General features: G+C 37.7%; 1 protein-coding gene across 1 annotated transcript; it reads left to right on the top strand.

Annotated features, from left to right (window-relative positions):
* The first annotated feature begins 8,692 nt into the window (after window positions 1–8,692).
* LOC149813564 (uncharacterized) lies at window positions 8,693–9,654 on the top strand. The gene has a single exon (XM_089992082.1). It carries the CDS (start codon window positions 8,797–8,799, stop codon window positions 9,472–9,474), a length of 678 nt encoding a protein of 225 aa, XP_089848208.1. The 5' UTR covers window positions 8,693–8,796; the 3' UTR covers window positions 9,475–9,654.
* Window positions 9,655–21,656: the final 12,002 nt, after the last annotated feature.

Below are 21,656 nucleotides of genomic sequence, written 5' to 3' on the forward strand. Positions count from 1 at the left end.
ATTTCAGCATTTATTTTTCAGTAGCAAAAAAGGTTTATTGAAAGCATAATGGGACTTGTGATAGGTCTAGTTTGGATCTAATCTGATTCAAAACCAGACTTCAATGGGTCCCTTATATACCTGGTCGATCCTCTCTCTCTCTCTGTCTCTCTCTCTCTCTCTCTCTCTCTATATATATATATATATATATATATATATATATATATATATATATATACTGGGCCCTATGGTAGGCCTGTTTTAAAACCTGCAAACACGCAGACCAGGTTTGTTGTTTCTAATATGAAGATATGCAATTCAGATTTGTTGTTTTAACATATCACACAGATCTGGTTTGCGATTTTTAAAATATCAACCATGCCAAATCAGATTTGTTGTTTTAACATGAAAACATGCAAATCAAAATTGTTGTTTTAACATATCACACAAATAGGATTTGTTGTGGTTAAAACGTGCGGAACATATTTACATCTGAAAAACTTCATCGATGATTGAAAAAGTTTTTTCTTTCCTTCTTATTTCTCTTTTTCCTTTCTCCCTCCTTTCCCAAGAATCTCTCTCTCTCTCTCTCTTTCTTTCCCCCTTCTATATTTTTTTTGTGTTAAATAGCTATTGGGCTCCTCTAGAGGGTGATGCCCCTTTAGAGTCCCCCATTTGGTTTGGAGATAGAATTCTACTAGTCTAGAATTCTATCTCTAACCTCTTTTCCTCGTTTTTCATTAATTTGTTATTTTATCTTAACCACATTTGGGGTTTTCTAGAGGGTGACACCCCTCTAGAATCCGCTAATTAGGTGGAATTCTAAAAATGTGGAAGTCTCTACCTTATCCAGAAAATATAATTCATAATTTATTAATTATTAATAATTTATTTATTATTTATTAAATAATAAAATTTCAAAATGTTTCAGAGGATATCTCCCCCCTCTGGGAGTCTTTTTAACATAGAATTTCACACAATTTAACTTTGTATTGAATTTAAAACTTTAAATTAGTTGAACTTCGATTTAAGATCTGGATCTGGATTTAAGATCTAAATCCATATCTAATATCCATATGGATCTCAGCCTGGACCAAATCCTAATTAATATGGGTCTTTTATTGGGTCCAGATCTATATCAACTTGTATCAAACAGATCAAATCCAATCTGATCCAAAATCGATCACATCAAAGGAGGTCATTTTAAAAAAAATGTAATTTTTGGGCCAACCATAGCTCGAATTCAGAAAAAACAAAATATCAATGTTTTCAGAATTTTAAGATGCATCTAATGATATATTACATGATTTTTGCCTGAATTTTGCTCTATTTTAAAGGTCAAAAATAAAAAGTTTTACCAAACCTTATTTGCCTTATTTAGGTCTTGTCAATGGGTCATGGGCCACACCCAGACTCAGCTGACACCGCCTAAAATCAAAGTTTTTGACTACTTTACAAAATACTTATCCAATTTTTTAGAAATCTCAAAATTTAACATGAAGGAACATACACGATATTATAGTAGACCCCATAACGACATAAAAAAGTGTCTTGGGGGATTTTCTTTTTGCATGTCAAGTTCCATGGAGAGAAAGATTGTCACATAAATTATATATATATATATATATATATATATATATATATATATATATATATATATATATATATATATATATATATATATATATATATATGAATTGCTAGAATATGAGAACTAGAAATATGGGCATTTCCAAAGTTTTCTTTTTTTTTAAATCCAACTATGTGGATGTGCTTGGCATGGTGAATTTGTTAGGAATCAACTATTGGATCATGTATTTTTTATGAAAAATGTGATTTTTGAATGCTTGAATATTTATGATGATTACGAGCCATTGATTTTAATGCCATAAAAAATCTTGTTTATACATTAAAATTGGATGATTCAAGAGCGGGTTCTTATAAAATCAAGCATGTAGATTACATCCGTATGTTCGAAACCAAGTATGAATCACAGTTCACACATTAGTTCTCATATTTACAGTTTTCATATTCTAGTGATATATATATATATATATATATATATATATATATATATATATATATATATATATGTGTGTGTGTGTGTGTGTGTGTGTGGGGGGGGGGGGGGGGGGTGGGGGGTGGGGGGGGGGGGGGGGTAATCTAATATACATTTTGAAAATGCCACTTTTTTAAAGGTATTAAAGTCAATCTTAATATGGTTGAATTTATTTAATGTTAAATACAACTAGTTTAATGTTATATATATGTTTATATTTGGTAGGGGTGGCAATCGGGTTGGGTTAGCGGGTCAAGTCGGCGGGTTGGTGAGTCAGCATACCTCAACACGAACCCGACCCATTTATTAAATGGGTAGGCTGTGGCAAACACGAACCCGACCCATTTATTAAACGGGTAACCCGACACAACACAATTAACCCGTTTAATAAACGGGTCAGGTCAGGTAAACGGGTTGGCGGGTCGGGTTCTGGTAAACGGGTTGACCCGCCTGCCTAACCCGTTTATTAAACGGGTCAGCCGGGTTGGCATACCCCTAACACAAACCAGACCCGTTTAATAAACGGGTTAGGTGGGTCAACCCGTTTATGACACGAACCCGTTTAAGCCAAACCCGAACCTGGAAGAAGCAGGTTGGCAGGTCGTGTCAGATTTTGCCACCCCAAATATTTGGTAAAATCATGTGTACTTATAATCTTGTTTGAATCTCATAATGCAAGTTTTTTTGAGACAATCTAACATCATAAATGTGTTCAACATGCAAGATTTAGTAGGATTCGACTTTTGGATCATGTTTTCTTGATGAAAAGCATATTTTATGAGTAGGGAAAAATCGATGTCTTCATAACCGGGTCGGATTCTAGTAATCCAAAAGCCGGTTCCCACTAAACAATACATACATATTCACATATATGGTGTTAGATGTGAGAAAACAAACAAACAAAGGGTTCCACCTTCATTTGTTAGGTCGATTGCACCTACAATAGACTATAGCAAATCTTAACCCCCCAAAATATATATATATATATATATATATATATATATAAAGAGAGAGAGAATAAGAAAGAGACCATCCAACCAAAAGAATCGTCCAAAATCTAATACTGATTATAATAGATGACATTTCTTTGGAGAAAATGTCTAAATGTCATAAATTTATTGTGTAAAGCATATTTCTTACTAAATAAATTATAAACTATATATAAGGTCTGATCAATGAAACACTCAAACACTAGAGAAGGGGAGTTGTATGATCGTCATTAATTGTAGATTTTGAACATTCTTTTAGTGGGATGATCGCTCTTATATATATATATATATATATATATATAGAGAGAGAGAGAGAGAGAGAGAGAGAGAGAGAGAGAGAGAGAGGGTGTATCACCAGTCACAAATTAAAGTGTATGATGATACATAAGAATATTGTGGGCTGATTGTTAGCACAATCAGTGGTGAAAAAAATTTGCGCATTTGAAGTTTTTTAGTGGCGGTTCAAAATCGTCACTAAAAGTAAAAGTAAAAAAACAAAATGCACAGCACAAGAACGTGTGTCCGAGTGCATCTGATGCTTGGGGAGTTTGACGATATGGTCGACCCTATATATATATATATATATATATATATATATATATATATATATATATATATATATATATATATATATATATATATATATATATATATATATATATATAATTGTCAGTTGCTCACAGTTTAAGTGCTAAATTGGTTTTTAGTCTTTTTTCATTTTATTTATAATTTCTGACCACACAAAATGTGATCTATGTACTTGATTTTATATGAATGAACTCTTAAAGTGTTCTATTCGGACACATGGGTGAGTTTTTATAAGGTTCAAGAAATCAATGGTCCAAAAATTTTTTTAGGCTCCAAATATTATTTTTTTCATCCAAAACATATGATGCAGGTTTCTCGTAAATCCATCATGTCCAACATATTTATTGGGTTGCAACTGCTAAACCAACACTGGAAGGACAAAAAAACCTATTTAGCGTGTATCATTTAACACCTAACGTGTGAGCAGCCACCAATTTCTCTCTCTCTCTATGTATATATATATAGAGAGAGATTTGCCATGCACACTTCTGCTCACCACTCCTTCAACTCTAAGAACTTGTGGACCATACTTGGTAGGAACTGATATTGAACAAGGCCCGATCAGTAATCGTCCACCCTGCATGCATCATGCGCTATGCACTACAACCCTTGCGTCCATCTAAAACCAACGGTTCAGATTGAGGTAGAAACCCACTTACTGCATAACACCCCTTCAAGCCAAAGCAGGTTATATGTTCCCCCCCTCCCCCCGAAGACAACCGTTAGCTACATCACGTGTTCGATGAGTGCCACATATATATGTAAGCATGTGCGGCTCATATCCCCATGTTTTTCAGCATCAATTAGCGTGTGGTTGCAAAGACTTAAGTATCCTTTACTCCGTTGGTAACATAAAACGATGATTCTAGAAAATGAGCGGTTGCAAATACTTAAGTACCCCGAAGATGGTTATTTAAGATCCAGTCTCTGCATAATAGGATTATCCGAGAAAGGACCCCCCCCTGAAGAAGGCCATGAACAACAACTCTCTCTCACTCTCTCCCTTTTCTTTCTGCCTCTGTGCACATCCAGCAGACGATCCTACACTGCTCCATCAAGCATCGACTAACCTGCACACTGCCTCTGTACACATCCATGCATACGATCCTATATTGTAGCATGATTCAACTTGATGAGTTGTGAAGCCTGATTCAGAGTTTTTGCTCTTACAAGAGTGGGGTCCAGGGGCTCCCCCTGACGCGGGTCCCACTGCGCGATCAGCGGGTGGGGGTCAGGGGGGCTTCCCCTAGCGGGGGGTCTCTGGGGGGCAGCGCCCCCAGAACAAATTTTTTTTGGGGCCTTGTATAAATTCTTTCTTTTCTTCCCCCTTGTAACTGTCGAAAAAGTAGCAATAAAGTGTTTCTGTTTTTTTTTTTTTCGCTACGCGATTTTTGTAAATCGCTACTCGATTTAGCGGTTTTTTTTTGCTATGTGATTTTTGTAAATCGCTACTCGATTTAGCGATTTTCCATTTTTTTTGCTACGCGATTTTCGTAAATCGCTACTTGATTTAGTGATTTGCCATTTCACTACAAGAAAAATGCGGATTAGCGACAGACTCTATCCGTCGCAAACTCCATCGCTAACTTGTTTAGCGATAGATTATCGACGGATAGAGTCCGTCACATAATCCTAGTCGCTAAATTGCGATAGACTTTATCTGTCGCCAATCCATCACTAATCAGAGATGGATTAGTGACGGCCTATGTTCGTCGCTAATCCCTCTTTAATTAGCGATGACTTATATCCAGATATAAACTGTCGCTAACTTTTGGTCGCGGATTAGCGACAGATTAAAGGCCATCGCAAAACATTGCCTGATTGAAATTGGCAACGGCTTAGCGACAGACATAATCTGTGGCTAAATTAAAAAAAAAAAGAGAGAGCCCTGAGGCGTGCGCCTCATACGCCTTGAGGGGCATGCCTCGAGGCGAGGCGCGCCTCAAGCTCTTTAGGTGAACAAAGAGCTGCTTACCACAATTGATCAAACAAAAAACATAAAATGATGCATAAAAAATGATACCATTCAGAAAAATGCCAGTAGAGCAAAATGAGTACTTAATGACTGCTTGAAGGCTAGGTTTCAAACCTTCGCATTTGTATCCATCTGTGTGGGCTTGTCATCAGACTCTGGAACACCATTTTCAACACCCGAACCAGATGCATCATTGCAAGCTTTGGCATCTTGCATATTTACATCGCTATCGCCACTGGCCACAAGAGCAACATCACTTGGAACATCATCTGTCTCCATTTTAGTGGGTTCCTTTGTTTCTTTTGGAGGCTCTTTGACAGGTGATACTGGCACCACCACTTCTTCCTCTTCCAACAACTGCCATAGCAGTTTTAATTATGTTAGAACGATTGTGAAATGCAACTGAAAAGGAAAATTAAGATAAAACTATATACAAAACTCACAGTTGCAGTCTCGACAGATGTAATCCCATGCTAATTCAAGCGAATTTTTAGTTTGAGCTTCACACGTTCTCCCTTGGTAGATTGGAATGGACCAATCTAATCATACCCACACAGGAAAACGGTGAGCATATGCACTTTAACCGGAGGCTTACGAGATTTGTTTCCTTGTAGCCTTGTTCGACGGATTCGAAGAGGAAGCTAGGAGCCTCTCGATCGTCTTCCTTCACCAAACAACGATAGGTGAGGACCAGATTGAGATAATCAGAGAATGTGCATATGTAGAGCGGCAGAACGTTCCCATTTTGCCCAAATTGGAGGAAGAATTAAAGATTTCAATCCAGAAAAAAATAAGAAAAAGAAAGAATGTTACAACTATCCATGAAACACTGCAGAGATGTTGTCTTCGTTTAGATTACCAAGTAATAAGAGAACAAAACGAACAAATCCTAAAAAAAATGCAATAAGAAAAAGAAAAAAAAATCATGATTCATCTTAAGGAAACTTGAATTCACCTTACATTGATCAAAATCACCATGCTGATCAACCAAAAACTTAACAGTTCCTAAAGTGGCTCCAATCAGAACTAGCACAAAAGGAAGGAAACACTCGAATCAAAGAAACAAAAAAAGATAAAAAGAAAGAAAAAAGAAACTCTGTTGAAGTTGAGCAATTCAATACCATAGACCGGAGCGCCCCCGATCCCTCACGTGTCTGACGAGCTCAACCTCTTGTTCTTCTTCTTGGAGCAGTAGGCCTTGGCGACGACCTTCACGATCTCCCGGATCATCTCCATGCGCTTCATCTCCATCCTCGATCGCTCCATCTCCCTCGCCATCTCCATCTTCAGGTTCTCTGCCCGCAGCAACCCACCACCGATCGACCTCACCGTGGAGGCGAGCTCCAGGAGCACCTCCTGCTTCTTCGTCACCACAGAGGCCGCTGGGCTCGAGGTCCGTTTCCGCTTCGGGAAGCTAGGGTTAGGGTTAAGGCCAGACCCGGGGTTGGAAGGACCACAGATGCCGTCGACACCAGCACCACTACCGGAGCTAGGGTTACGGTCGAGGTGGGCGAGGACGCCACCCAGCTTGGTGCCGCAGCCGGCGGAGGGGTCGTCGTCGTCGCCAGAGATGACGTGGACGACGTCAGAGTCGACCTGGGGAGGAGGGAAGTGAAGCGCTTTAAGCCACTCTGTAACGAGAGAGAGAGAGGGAGGGAGAATTTAGCACCCTAATTTGATAGTTTTAATCTAAAATTAGCGACGAAATTAGCGAGAGAAACTTTTCATTGCAAAATCCATCGCTAATTAGCGACGGATTAAAGACATAATATTTCTTTCGCTTATTCGTCGCTAAGTTGCGACAGATCTTGAGATGATTTTTTTTCGCCAATCCGTCGTTAATTCGTGACGGATTGGCGACAAAAGTTTTTTTGTCGCTAATTACGCAAATATTTTGAAGGTTAGCGATGGATAGTTTTCTCTCGCTAATCCATCGTAAATTTGTGACGAAAAAAATCCGTCACAAATTTTCATCGTTAATCAGAGATTTTCTTGTAGTGTTTATTTTCGCTACACGATTTTCATAATCGCTACTCGATATAGCAATTTACGAAAATCGCATAGCGATTTGCCATTGATTTGGCGGTGGGGAGGTGGGTCCTGTCGAAGAACATGGCGTCAGAGGTCGAGATGAGGACCTCACGATGCCAAAAAATCATGATTCATCTTAATACAGTGTTTCACAGAGAAGGAAGAAGAAGAAGATGATGACAGAAAGTTCAAACGAAAAAGAAAGAGAGAGCGTTTCAGGTTTGTTTCGTTGTTTGGACTTTGAAGAGTTAACATCATCCTCGAGTTTTTGGCTGGAGGATATTTTTGCCCTTTTTTCGAACCATCATTTTTCTTTTTTTGAATGGAAGACATTTTTGTCATTTTCTCGAATCATCGTTTTATGACGAGAATAGCAAAAAAGGGTACTTAAGTCTTTGCAACCGCACACCTCAAGCCGGCCCATTGAGACCCCCCAAAACATAGCGCTCATTGAGACCCCCCAAACACGAGATGTAGCTAAAGGACATCTTCGGGGGAGAACACACACCACCCTTCAAGCCGGCCCCAAAACACCTCAATTCGCATGGGGGCAATCTAGTCATTTAGAAAAAGATGCCGACGAAGCCACCTTGCCCGCCCCCAACGCGGGGGCTTAACGGAAATAAGAATATCCGCACGGGGCGGCTCGCTTGTCTAGTGGACTTTCCATGGACAATTTTTGGGCTCCTGTGACCTCAGCTACTCGCGCGAGCATCCCTGTTCCCCACCATGGTTACCACGTTACCTTAAAATGCCCCTACTTCTCAAGATAACTACTATATTGGGCCCTTGCAAATAGTCAAAAGAATACCTCAATTCATCAAATGATCAAAAGCTACAACAAAACAACCCAATGAATTGGGTTTAAATCCGTTTCAAAATGGCAGTATAGTAATTATACAGGAGCACAGGGTCGTTTGCAACTTTACAGTTTTTCTTAATCCACGTGAAGGGAAACAAAAGAGCATCGTCTGACCGCCTTCTCTTAACCATGGTTAATATCCTCCCCCAAACGCTCCGTTGTCCATAATATTAATATCCTCCCCGGTCTCCCCCTCAAAACGAACTCCTAAAATACTATATCAGAAAAACCGAAAAAAAAAGGGAGAAAAAATTCCGACGGGTTTCAGGGTCGCCGTGAAAAGCAGAGGGGCCGTTTTCCGACGCCGGAGGAGATGGAGTCTTTGGAGGAGAGGTGTCGGAGTCACCCGTACCAGACCCTGGTCGGAGTCTGCCCCTACTGCCTGAGTGACCGCCTCCGCCTCCTCTGCCCCGACTGCGCCTCCTCCCGCCCCTGCAAATGCTCCCTCTCCTCCGCCTGCTCCTCCGAGAACCACTCCACCTGCTCCTCCTCCTCCTCCTACGATCCCCTGAAGCATTCCGCTCCCGGCGACGGAATCGGCCCCGTCGACCGGATTTCCCATCTCATCGACTCCGAGCGCCCCTTCCGCCGCTGCAGATCGTCCCGCGTCGCCGGGATCCCGTTCCTCCGTTCCATATCGCGGGCGAGCCAGGGGTACCCCGACGATCCGACCCCGAACCCGCCGGTGACACGGAGGAAGTGGTCGCTTTTGTCGTTCCTGGTGCCGGAGAAGCACAAGGAGGGAAAGCCGCCGCCGGAGAAGACGAGCGCGACAGCAAAGAAATTGCCGAGATCCAGATCGGTCGGCGTCTCCTATTATCAGTTTTCCGGACACTTCTTCAAGAATCCGGTCGCTGCTGCCCCCACCGGAGCCATCGGAGAAGGAGGAGGAGGAGCAGCTAAGAATCGGGGTTGGTCCTTCTCTACCCCTATTAGCGTTTTCCGGCAGACGAAGGCGGCGAACGGCCGGTCGCCTATGTGTAGAGGTTGAAATTTTCTCCTTTACAAAAATATTTGTTTTTTCTTAAATATTTTTACTAATTTCAGTGTACATTTTGCTCTTAGTAAAATTCCACCACCTGTTTTTGTAGGTTTTGTAATGATGTATATTTGAGTATTGATCTTGTTCTTTACTTTGTTTAATTTGTGAAAGAATTGAAGTTTTTATTTCTTTCTTTTTTCTTCTATTTTTTATATTAGATAGTTTTTTTTTTAAGCACGGGTTTGCTTTTATCATGTATGCCGCTCTTTCTTGGTGCAATGTCGAAAGAGCAGAAGAGGTACTCTTTTCTATCTGCAAATTATTTGTTTTTTTCTTCTTTTTTCCTTGCTTCTAGCTGCTTCGGCTGCCGCTTGTGTGGGTGTTTGGGCGTACACAAAAAGGTGAATGTGAAAGAGGCCAAATTTTATGGTATTTGTCTCATTGATTAAGACAAGAAAATAATGCTGTTGTTTATGTATATATATTCCTTCCAAAAAAAAATACAAGCTTTAAATAGGCAAAAGAAAAACAAAAAAAAGGTCCGCTGGTTAATGCAAGATAAATAATATTAATCCCTTTTTAAGTACTGAGAAATAATAGTAAGGATATGATAATGTTATTATTTCTTATTATAGATGGTTAATGAACCGTTGTACTAATGCAGCAGGAAGGACGTGCATTGCATTTATTAGGATGAAACTATAATCAGGCTGATGAGAATGTGCAAACTGAAATATGCGAACCAAATATACAAACTGGGGTTTTTAGAAGTTTTGTTTTTGTTTTAAATCTGATGTTACAGATGTGATCTGCATATATAAGGATTGGCTCTTGAATCGTTCGATTTTGACGTGTTAGGGTTTTATAATGTTTAAAAATCATCAGCCTATTTTTTTTTTAAAGTGCAGCTGGGGTTAGGCGGACCCCTCTACCAGAAGAACAGCAGCCCCATGTGGCAGAGGGATTCGATCCTGGGCCTTCATCTTACTACCACATGGGATACCACCACCTCGGTGGTCAACAGCCTAAATTTTCATAAACTCGAAAAGTCTTATTGTTCATTGGAAAAACATGATGCAGATGTCAATTCCTAAGAAATGTTGTAAAACTGCTGGAAAGCCCTTAAAAACCCAGTTTGCATTTTTTTTTTCTCATCACCCACCATAATAAATGCAAAAAAGCATGGCAATCCTGATGAATGCAACGCATGCCTTTATTTTAAATTAGCACAACTCAACCATTGCATGAACAACAGTTCATATTGGCTGGTACACCCGATGCACCATATCATTACTAGATCAATAACACCTTGTCTTTTTTTCGTACAATCAATGCTATCTTTTTTCAATATATATGCTATCTATACAACTCGATTTTAGGAGTCCGGATCGGGTGCAATCACAAGGCATTAAATTTGTGCATTAAGCACCTGATTGCCGTCCATCAGGCCTTTGGCCCCACAACTGACAGGCCCTGTCCCTAAGATGGAGGGTGATCGGGTGCTTAATGCATAAATATTTGTGCTATCATATTTCACCTGATCTTTTCACCGATTGTAGGGCATAGTGGTTTGGTTTAGACCAAAGTAATCCTTCTTAAAACTCATTGGTGTGCTTGGAGCTTGTATAGTAGTGAGTTTATTTGAATATATCCTGAAGAGATTTTGGTTGGGTTTGGGTTGTTTACTTTGTTTGATTTGGCAACCTTGGTTCTTGAGATCCGGTTGCAAGTAGGCTCAAGTTGTAGTTCAAGTTAGGTCAGTGCCTTTCACAGTGCGCATTTGATACGCAGATATCTGCTCCTTTTTTTGTTCGGTGGATAAATTGTTTACCGACTTTTTTCTCCCCATTTTCGGGGACAATTACTTCCCCAAAAGCACAAAGCGGCCGGGTGAAATCTTTACCGAAGGGTGCAATGCAAGCCAAAAATGCACAGAAAACATCAATGCGAGTCTTTTTACCGTGCCATCAAACACACCCTTAGTGTAAAATGCTAAGCTCAGGCATTGAACCATGAGCTAACGCAGGGATCTTTTTATCATTGTCGCAAACGTCGCCAACTTCTCGAAAATAACATGTTAGAAGCGTGGTATTTTAAAAGGGCGATATTATACCAAGGAAAAAAAAGATATTTCAACATATCGTCTGTTTTGAAAATATCATATTTTTTAATCCGACACTGACATGATAAAAACACTTGTTTCTTAGTTTTTTACAATAGTTGATTTTGTATTAATTGGTATGTGATTTTGAATTTTTATAATAGTTATATTTTTAATTTAGTTAACTATACTTGATAAATATTTTTTCTGTATTTACATAGACTGACGTTTTCCCAAGATCCCTCTCGCACTTTTTTTCAAAATATCACGGCATTTTCCCTCGTCAATTTTTTCGGAGAAGAATATTTGTCACTATAATTATCCTATATATATATTCCCTGCCCCTTGATATTTTTTTTGGGCTGGAAATAGTGAATCCACAACGCCTTCCATTTTCAATTTAAAAAAATGGTGTTGGATTCAATTATTCATCAACTCGTACACCCAAGGTGTTTAGCGTAGTGGGATGGGGCCTGTGCCGTTTGACGGGCAGCCTAAGTTCAAATCCCATGGGTGTCGGCCACTCGATGGGGTCGAGGGATAAGCCCTCAGAGTTTTATGCTGACATGAGCCAGTGCGGGTAGGTCTCTGCGCCTGGGGCGGTTTCTCCGAATGAAAATAAAAAAAATTATTCATCCAACTCGTCCCAAAGAAGTTCACTTAATTCATTCATTGTTTTGTACCTCACAATAATAGCCAACTGCGACCCATACGACGTCAGTACGTTTGACCATGAGTCGAATTCATTAAATAAGTCCAAATCAAACTGATATTCTAGGTATCAGCATATCTAAAATATACGAAATAAGTACAAAATATAAATAGAAATATATGAGGCTTAAAATATTACAAAACTATTATTATCGCTTTAATATCATGATAAAAATGGTGCGTTTTCAGAATAGGAGATTTTTGGTTGGAAGCGTGACAAAGATTTGAATTGATTCAGATGGAGAGATTATGTTTTCATAAGTGTTGTGAACTAGTTTTACTATCTAATTAATATATGCACAACAAGTAATATTTTCTCGTGCCATCTTAGTATAAGAAATTGTTGTCTACCACCTAGTTTTAATTAACGCAACATATATCATAAATGTATTTGTTCATTTAGAAGATTTGTTTAACAAGATGGAACCCCAATATCATAAAGTAACCATTTAAAAAACAAAAAAAACAAGATCATAAAGTAATCGGATGCACTTCTCTAAAAACTTTAGTTATAAGTGGGGGTGTCAACGGGTCGGATTTGACCCGGACCCGACTCATACCAATCCCTATAGGGTCAGCGTTTGGTGATAAATAAGAAGACCCGGTTAGATTCCGGGTTGCACCTGAAGGGTCCGATTAATACATGGATCCGAGTATGGTTTGTGAAATTTTATAACTGATCCAGGCCCGACCCGAGTTCCGATTAAGATCCATAATTTTTTAATATAAAAATGATAAAAAAATATTATTTTATCATATATGGTCTGAGTCTGATTCATGTAGACCTTATAAGATCCAGGTAAGGTTTCTCTTATGGTGGGTTTGATTAGACCTGGGTCAGGACCCAGTACCATCATCTCAAATTTGGTTTGAATCTGGTTTTACCTGAGTCGGAACCAAACCCGTCCAGTTGACACAAGATGTATTTGGCAGCATAATCATTTATTTGTATGTTATTACTAGAGCAGATGCATACAAATAGAATTTCTTTGTTATTTACGTGTAAACCTTGTGCTTAGGGATGGCAGTGGACCACGGGAAAATGGGGTCCACCCTGCCTCGTTCCGTTTGGACCGGGGATGGAGGCAGTGATGGACTTACACTTTTCCCGCCCTGCCACATCTCTGTCCCGATCCCCGCCTTGCCCTGCCCCGTCCCGTCCCCAATCCTTCTTTAAGGATGGCAATGGACCAAGGGAAAACAGAGCCCCACCCCGCCTCGCCCCGTTAGGACCGGAGATGGAGGACATAAAACCAGGATGGAGGTTAAAATCCAAACCCATGCAGAGATGTAGGTTCGGATTTTGAGATGGGGCAGGGGTGGAGACCTTGTCTCCCCCCCCCCGGTCCACTACCATCCATACTTGTGCATTTAGGAGAATGCATTAAAATTTACAATTGAAAACCTAATATTTGTTTAGATTTTTATAAGAATGATGCCAACTAAAATAACTAATAAATCGGTTGGTAGAAATTAAAATATACGGATTGCTTAATATTGATGAATGAATATATGAACCATATATCAGTACACAAGTTTGGAGAATCACAAATCATTTTCAAAGAGTATCCACCGACTCTTGCACAAGTTTTTCCACCGTTAAAATCATCATAAGTTTTATTTAATTCACATGAAAAGATTAATATCTAATTGGCTCGCTATGTATAACTAGGTCTGGTAAATGAAACCAATGATCTGAAGATATATAGTGTTATAAGGCTTGGCTCGTTTACCAATGATCTACGCTCGGGCTTGGGCATGAGCTCATGTCTTCCGAGTCAAGCTCAAGCTTGGCTTATCCCCAACAGCGACGAGAAATGTTATCAGTATCGGTGCTTATTCGTATAAGCAAAAATTTGATACTTCACCCTGAATCGGTTATTTTTTAAATAAATGCAAAAAATATTAAAAAAATTTATTATCATTTTAATGTTTTTAACACGTGCCACGTTATGATTGACGCATAAATTTTTTTCTGGCCAATACAGAATGATTTACTTGAGTATCGGTATTCGGCCCGATACAGATGAATCGGTGACCCAAGGATTCAGGGCCGATACCGATACTGACAAGTGACAACATTGGCTACCAGCTGAACACGAGCTGACTCAAGTAAAAAGTTAAAATGTGTTTTAAAGACTGTGAATAATGAAATCTGAACTCTGAACATCTTGGTGGAAAGCTACATTCTCTAATCAAGTATATATATATAATTGGCTCAAACACAGGGTGTTTAATTGGCTCATTTTGTGAGATCGTATATCTCATATATATATATATATATATATATATATATATATATATATATATATATATATATATATATATATATATATATATATATGATCTCACAAAATGAGCCAATTAAACACCCTGTGTTTGAGATTGACACGTTTAAGCCAAACAAACTGCTCGTGGTTCGGTCACTAGTTACACAAACAGATCATAGACAAGTTTGTGACAAGCTGAACCAAGCCTAGTCCGAAGGTGTGCAGTTCGTTTACCAGTCCTGGCTATTCCTGATTCCCTCAATTCACAGTGATTTCTTTAAACTCCCAACGTGGGCCATAATTAGAAAAAGTTCAATGGTACACTTAGGGGTGTCAACGGGTTGGGTTTGGTTCGAACCCAGTTAAAACCAGACTTAGACTAGATTGCTGGGTATGGTATCGGGTCCTGATCTGGGTCTAATCAGGTCTACTATAAGAGAAACCATACCCAGTCCGGATAAGAACTACATGAACCAGACTCCATAAAATAATCATTTTTACATTGAAAAATTGTGGGTCTTAATCGGAACTTGGGTTGGCCCCGGTTCGGGTATAAAATTTCACAAACTATACCCAACTTCATGTATTAATCAAACCTTTGGGTCCGGACCTAGGTCTTAATCAGGTCTTCTTATTTGTCACCATACCCGGACCCTTTAAGGTCTGGACCGGGTCGGATCCGAGTAAAACCTATTACCCGTTGACACCCCTAGGTTCACAGCATGATTGTGACACTAGTAAGGAATGCCATTCAATTGGCATCAAATAATGAGAATGTTTGAAGCTGTGAGTGGTTAGAGACGGGACGTCTTCAATGATTGTCACATGCCCCTCTTTTCTCTACAAACTTACGTTCGTTTCGTTGCATCAAATATAAAATGGGGTCATGGAAAATCTTTAGTACTTTAAAGCTATCATTCGTATTATTAAAAATATCATATGGCCAAACTTTGGCACGTTACATGAGTATCTTTCTCATGTACCATCACCAACATAAGTGTTTTTATGTTGTATACATATAAAAATTTCTAAAGTCCCTAATTGAACGTGAAAAGCCTACAAGGACAATTCAATAAGTTGAGTGGTGCATAAGCATACACCTGCACCATGGTGATGTTTCAATCATAAATTTCTAAAGTCCCCGATTGATATTTATATTCTTTTAATTTCACATAAACATGGGCTATATGTTTTCAGTGATGGTAGGCAATCTGCAACAACACGATGGACTCTACTTTTCTTAACGTGTCATCAGCAATGTTGTTAGTATCGGCATCGACATCTGTTGATCTGATAAAGATTTCCGTGGTCATGTTTTATAGAGGGTCTCATCAGTTGAAAAGAGAGGTGGGCTCTCTCTCTCTCTCCAATGGGTAAAACTGCACGGGTTAAGGGTCTTATAGAATAAAGCTTTTCATTCTGCTCTAGTGAAACAACCTACCACATAACTCTCTATTTTGCTATAAATAGAAGAGAGGGCTCACTCATCAGATATATATCGATGTGAGCTAACCCCCCTTGAAGAAGGTCGTAAACACCATCCCTATATCTCGATCATTCAGTCGACTCCTCAATCTCGATTCTTCAGTGGTATCAAAGTCAGGTTGGTACATACAGAAGCTCTTTCGCAGTGTCATCGACAATCAACAATCGACCTCAGTATCAAGGGGGCACAACGATAAGTGGTTAGCCCTTTTTATTTTAGATTCAAAAGAAGAGTTCGATGGATTTCGGTGACCTTTGCTTCCGTTAATATTTCTCAGGAGAACATAGACCCAATACAGGGTCTATTGGTCCCCGGTTGCATACGCCTTCTACAAAGGAGAGGTTTTTCGTTTTGGGTCGCCAGTAATCGGTGAACACTTATTTTTTTGGTGTAGTGTTTTCTTTCACATCTTAGAGGGTTGCCTATATCAGGCAGACTGAAATAAAAAAAATAAAAAAATAGGAGGGATAATAAAAAAAATAAAATTTTTGACAAGATTTTTTTTTTAGGCATCACAATTTTTTTCAGCCACCCATCCGACATAGTGAACCCGATGGTTTATAATAGAAAGAGGAGTCAAACTGGATGAGAAGCACATTTCTTTCTTATAAAAATAAATAAAAGGGAAGAAGAGGAGTGAAAGAAATCATTTTTTTTTGCCCGAGTAGAAGAAATTTTTTTATTTGCCCGATGATCCATCTGGTTAAGTGATTAAACCAGATAGTTTATCGCACATACGGGCACATAGTTTTTTAACAAACAATTTTTTTTTATACCGATCGATCTCCATCTGAGAATCCGATCATCTCATCCCCTTCGGCAAAGGGGAATATCACAATATACCAAAATAAGGAGGGGCGAAAGCATTACCTTTTATTTTTTTCTCATCAGAAAAGCAAAAATCTACAAACACCGGCCTCTGTTTTTTCATATGCTCACCTTTGCACGAGTGTCTCTGCATATTTTATGATCCTGGTGACCACCCCAGTGGAACATTGCATAACTGGTGGTTGTCTGCCTAGCCCCAGCAAGATCGAACAACAGATATGGAAAAAGAGAGAAAAACAAAATAAAAAACATAGGAAGAAAATAAAAAGGAAAATCAACAAGGGGTTAATCATCGCATTTTCCCTTCATCGTATTTTTTTTGTGTGACTAGACCAGATCTAGCACGCCGGTTTCCTCCCAAAACTTCCAACAAATATCGGCATTTCTTTTGCCGACTGAGAACAAAAAAAAACATAGAAAAACATAGGAGAACACAACCAAACACAAGCAAATCATTGATCGCCTGCTATTTTTTCCCAGCGAACATAGATAAAGCACAAACCGCCTCTGCATCTATTTTTTTTTTCAAAAACAGACAAAAGAACACAACAAAACACACGAGAACACGAGCGAACACAGGCAGAGAATAGACTGAGCATCGACCACCTTTAACTTTTTTTCGGTGAACGAAAAAAGAACAGATCAACATTTTTTCGCTGACTGAGAAACAAAAAAGGAGAAAAAGCGATAAAAGCTTTCGATTTTCTAGAGAACAGGGTATTTATACCCGTTTATAGATAAAAATATCATTTTAACCCTGTTCTTTACTGGATATTCCTGTCATGTCCCCCAGACAGGTGAATTTACCTATTGCCTCTGATCTTTTTAGAAATTTACAATCATATCCCACACTATTTATTTACTACTTTAGCCTTACTTTTAATTTGATTATCTGTTTTGTCTGAGTATTATAAAAATTACTGCATTGCCCTTAATCTTTGTTGAAATTTACTTTTGCATCCCTCAATTTTAGCGACAGTCCCTATTTATTCTGATAATTATAAAAAAGGACCTACATTCAAATTTTGTTTTTCTGAAGCAGGTTCAATTTTCTGTTTTTTGCATAAAACCCCCCATTTTCTTTAAAATTCAGTTTACCTGCTGAAATTACATAAAAGGTTTTAAAAGTACAGATTACCTTATTCATTCTGAAATTAAGTATTTGATTGACATATTAGCTTTGACACTTATTGTCTTGTAGTTTTAAATTGTGAAAGTCATATTCATGTATTTTTTTGCCAATGTTCTTTAGATTATCTACTTGTTGAATGCAAATCTACTTTTATCATATCTTGCCATTTTAAAGTAATCAAAAACAGAAAAATAACAAGTAGAGTGTGTGCCACTGAATTAGCCAAAACTGACAAACATAACAGCACAAAGTTTCACATTTGGAAGATGATTCCTCTTGTTTTAACATTGGAGGGCATCGAGAATGCTCTCACTACTGAAATGAGAGATCATGGTACTGCAGTCTCTGACTAGGACAAAGCCTCGTATATAAAATACAAAAGGAAAATGTTGGCAAGAACCATCATGTTAATTTATATAGATAATGATCTTATTAGGGTATTTAAAGATTACCCTACAGCTAAGTCCATGTTTAAAGCCATATCTAGGAAATATGACACCACTTATGAAACCCACATTCAACTTTTCTTAGAACAATATAATACATGTTGTATGCAATAAAATGATAATGTTATTGACCATGTCAACAAAATACTAGTTATGGCCAATGACTTGGTAATTGTTGGGAATGCGATTTCTGACCGGATACAGATATCTACCATTATGCATAGTGTATCATCCTCCTAGAATATGGTATAAACAACTCTTAGGTTAAATTATAAAAACCTGACTTTGGAGGAGCTTCCTACTTAATTGAAAATTGAGCAGCAACACATATAACAAGAATGAAAAAGCAAATTACACTTTGCTAAAGATGGTTCCTCTTGAGACTATAGCCCTTCTAGATGTCTACAATTTAAGAAGAAACACTTTAAAGAAAATAGCAAATTTGATAAGAAAAGAGGTCAAACATTTCGCAAACCGTAGGCAACTGGCTCACAAGTAAAGTGCTCCAAGTGTGAAAAACCTAGACACTTTAAGAAAAATTATAGAAGTCAGTCAAACAACAACACTGGCAGGAACAACAAAAATAACCAACAAAAGGAGAGGCGAGATATAATCTGCGTGATATTAGAATGATCGTATGCGGACCAAGCTCTTTCCAGTTGGTGAGTGGACTCTGAGGCAACACGACATATAGCAATGACTAAGGAGAGAATGGTGGACATGGTCGAGTACCAACCTGGTGAACATCGAGTGTACATGGGCAACAACACTTACTCGGATGCTACAAGTATCGGGACCTATAAGATTGAAACTTCCAAAAATAATGTATTATTGTTCAATGTTCTATTTGTACCATCCATGAGGCAAAATTTAATGTTTGTCCTGACCCTAGTTGCTAAAGGTTTTAAGGTTAGATTTCACCCAGGGAAAGTCATCTTGGGAAAACATGGACGAGTTTTATTTGATAATATTTTTGTCAAAAATCATGGACTGTTTAAAATCAATGATTCTTATATAAATAAAGACTCATCACTTTCTACTTATATTGATAGTGCTTTCCATCTGAATGTAAATGTCTGGCAACTTGAACACATTAACTTAAAAAAGATGAAGAAACTTGTTGATTTAAAATTAATTCCTGAATTTAATGAGTCTTCATTTTATAGATGTGAACCTTGTATCTATGGAAAAATGACAAGGAAATCCTTTCCATAAAATGTTACTAGAGCATTAGAATTATTAGAAATTATACACACTAACATTTGTGGTCCCTTTAGGACTCCAACTCATAAAAGAATGTAATATTTTATATAATTTATTGATGACTTTTTTGGATATAGTTATATATATCTTATAACTTATAAGTACAAAGCATTAGATAAATTTAAGGAATATCGTTAAGAAGTCGAAAACCAACTTGGTAGGAAAATTAAAGTTTTACAGTCTGATCGGGAAGGAGAATATACCTCAAGTGAATTCTCTGTATATTACAAAGTCAATGTGATCAGACCGAAAACTACTACTCCTGGCACATCTCAACAAAATGGAATAACTGAAAGATTTAATAGGACTCTTCTTGATATAGTTAGATGTATGTTAACTAACACTTCATTACCCAAAGTATTTGGGAAGACACTATACATACAACAACATATGTTATAAATAGAGTTTCATGTAAAGCTATTATCTCTACACCTTATGAATTATGGATGGGAAGAAAACCCAATTTAAGTTACTTTTGCAGATGGGGTTTTGTAGCTCATAAAGGTTATAAAGCGATTGCAATATAAACTCGATACCAGATCTATAAGGTGTATATTTATTGGATATCCCAAAGGATCTAAAGGCTATAGATTTTATCACTCGGATAATGGTTTAATCGAAAGAAGAGATATAATCTTCTTGAAAGATCAAAACATAGAAAAAGTTATTTCAAAAATAAATAGAAACAATCCTCTTGATTTGTAGTATGATTCTGATGATATGCAAGAACCTATAAGTAACAACGAATCATCTTAAATCTTTCCTTCTACATCATCTCAACAGTCTTAGGTTGGGCATAAAAGGTCTAGAGCTCTTCCGTCTTACTTAGATGACTATTATGTCTATCTATCGGAGGAACTTTGCTATATTTTAAACATGGATGACATAATAGATAACTTGTCATATGGTGAGACAATAAACTCACATGAGTCAACAGATTGAGTCATGGACGAGAAAATTGAGTCTATTGAGAAAAACTAGGTCAAATAATTGATTGAGTTACCTGAGAAAAGGAAAGTCATTTGATGTAAATGGATATTAAAGAAAAAATTCCAGTCTGATGGTAGCATTGACAAATTTAAAGCAAAATTAGTTGTTAAGGGTGTTTCTCAGAAAGAATGATTAGATTATGTTGACACATATTCACCTATTGCAAAATTTGTCTCGATAAGGATAATTTTTGCAATTGTAGCTTACTACGACCTAGATCTATATCAAATGGATGTTAAAACTGTTTTTCTTAATGATGAGCTAATTGAACTAATATTTATGAAACAACTTGAAGGGTATGTAATTAAAGGCAAAGAAGATAAAGTATATAGGTTGAAAAAATCCCTATATGGACTCAAACAATCACCATGTTAGTGGTACTTAAAGTTTCATAAGGACATCACATCTTTATGCTTTGTGGTGAATAAATTTGACAACTCTGTTTATGTCTAAAAAAGTGGGAGTAAATTTGCTATTCTCTCACTATATTTAGATAACATTATTTTGACTGAAAATGACAACGATATGATTGTCAAAACCAAGTCATGGATAAATTCTCAGTTTAAAGTAAAAGACATGAGAGAAGCATCATATGTTCTTTGAATTAAATTCACTTGAGATAAAAACTCCAAACTTTTACTGAGCCAAGAAAGGTATGTAAATCAGATACTTAAAATTTTTAAAATGAGTGATTGTAAGACAGTTAGAACACGTGTGGTGAAAGGTATCAAGTTGAGTAAGAATGATAGTCTAAGTGATGAATAAGAAAGGCTAAATGTCCCTTATGCACAAGCTGTTGGAAGCTTGATGTATGTTATGCTATGCACAAGGCCTGACATCAACTTTGTTGTTGGTCACGTTAGTCACTACCAGAGTAATCTTGGTTGTCCACACTAGCAAGCAATAAAAAGAATATTAAACTTGAAACTATGTTTTCAAGCTGATTCCTTAGAATTAACAAGAT

Source organism: Nuphar pumila, chromosome 16, assembly GCF_984573655.1.
Source record: "Nuphar pumila chromosome 16, dmNupPumi1.hap1.1, whole genome shotgun sequence".
Taxonomy (NCBI): domain Eukaryota; kingdom Viridiplantae; phylum Streptophyta; class Magnoliopsida; order Nymphaeales; family Nymphaeaceae; genus Nuphar; species Nuphar pumila.

Bases quoted from the DNA above. Each gene is read 5' to 3' on its own strand.
- LOC149813564 (XM_089992082.1), top strand. From the start codon at position 8,797: ATGGAGTCTTTGGAGGAGAGGTGTCGGAGTCACCCGTACCAGACCCTG.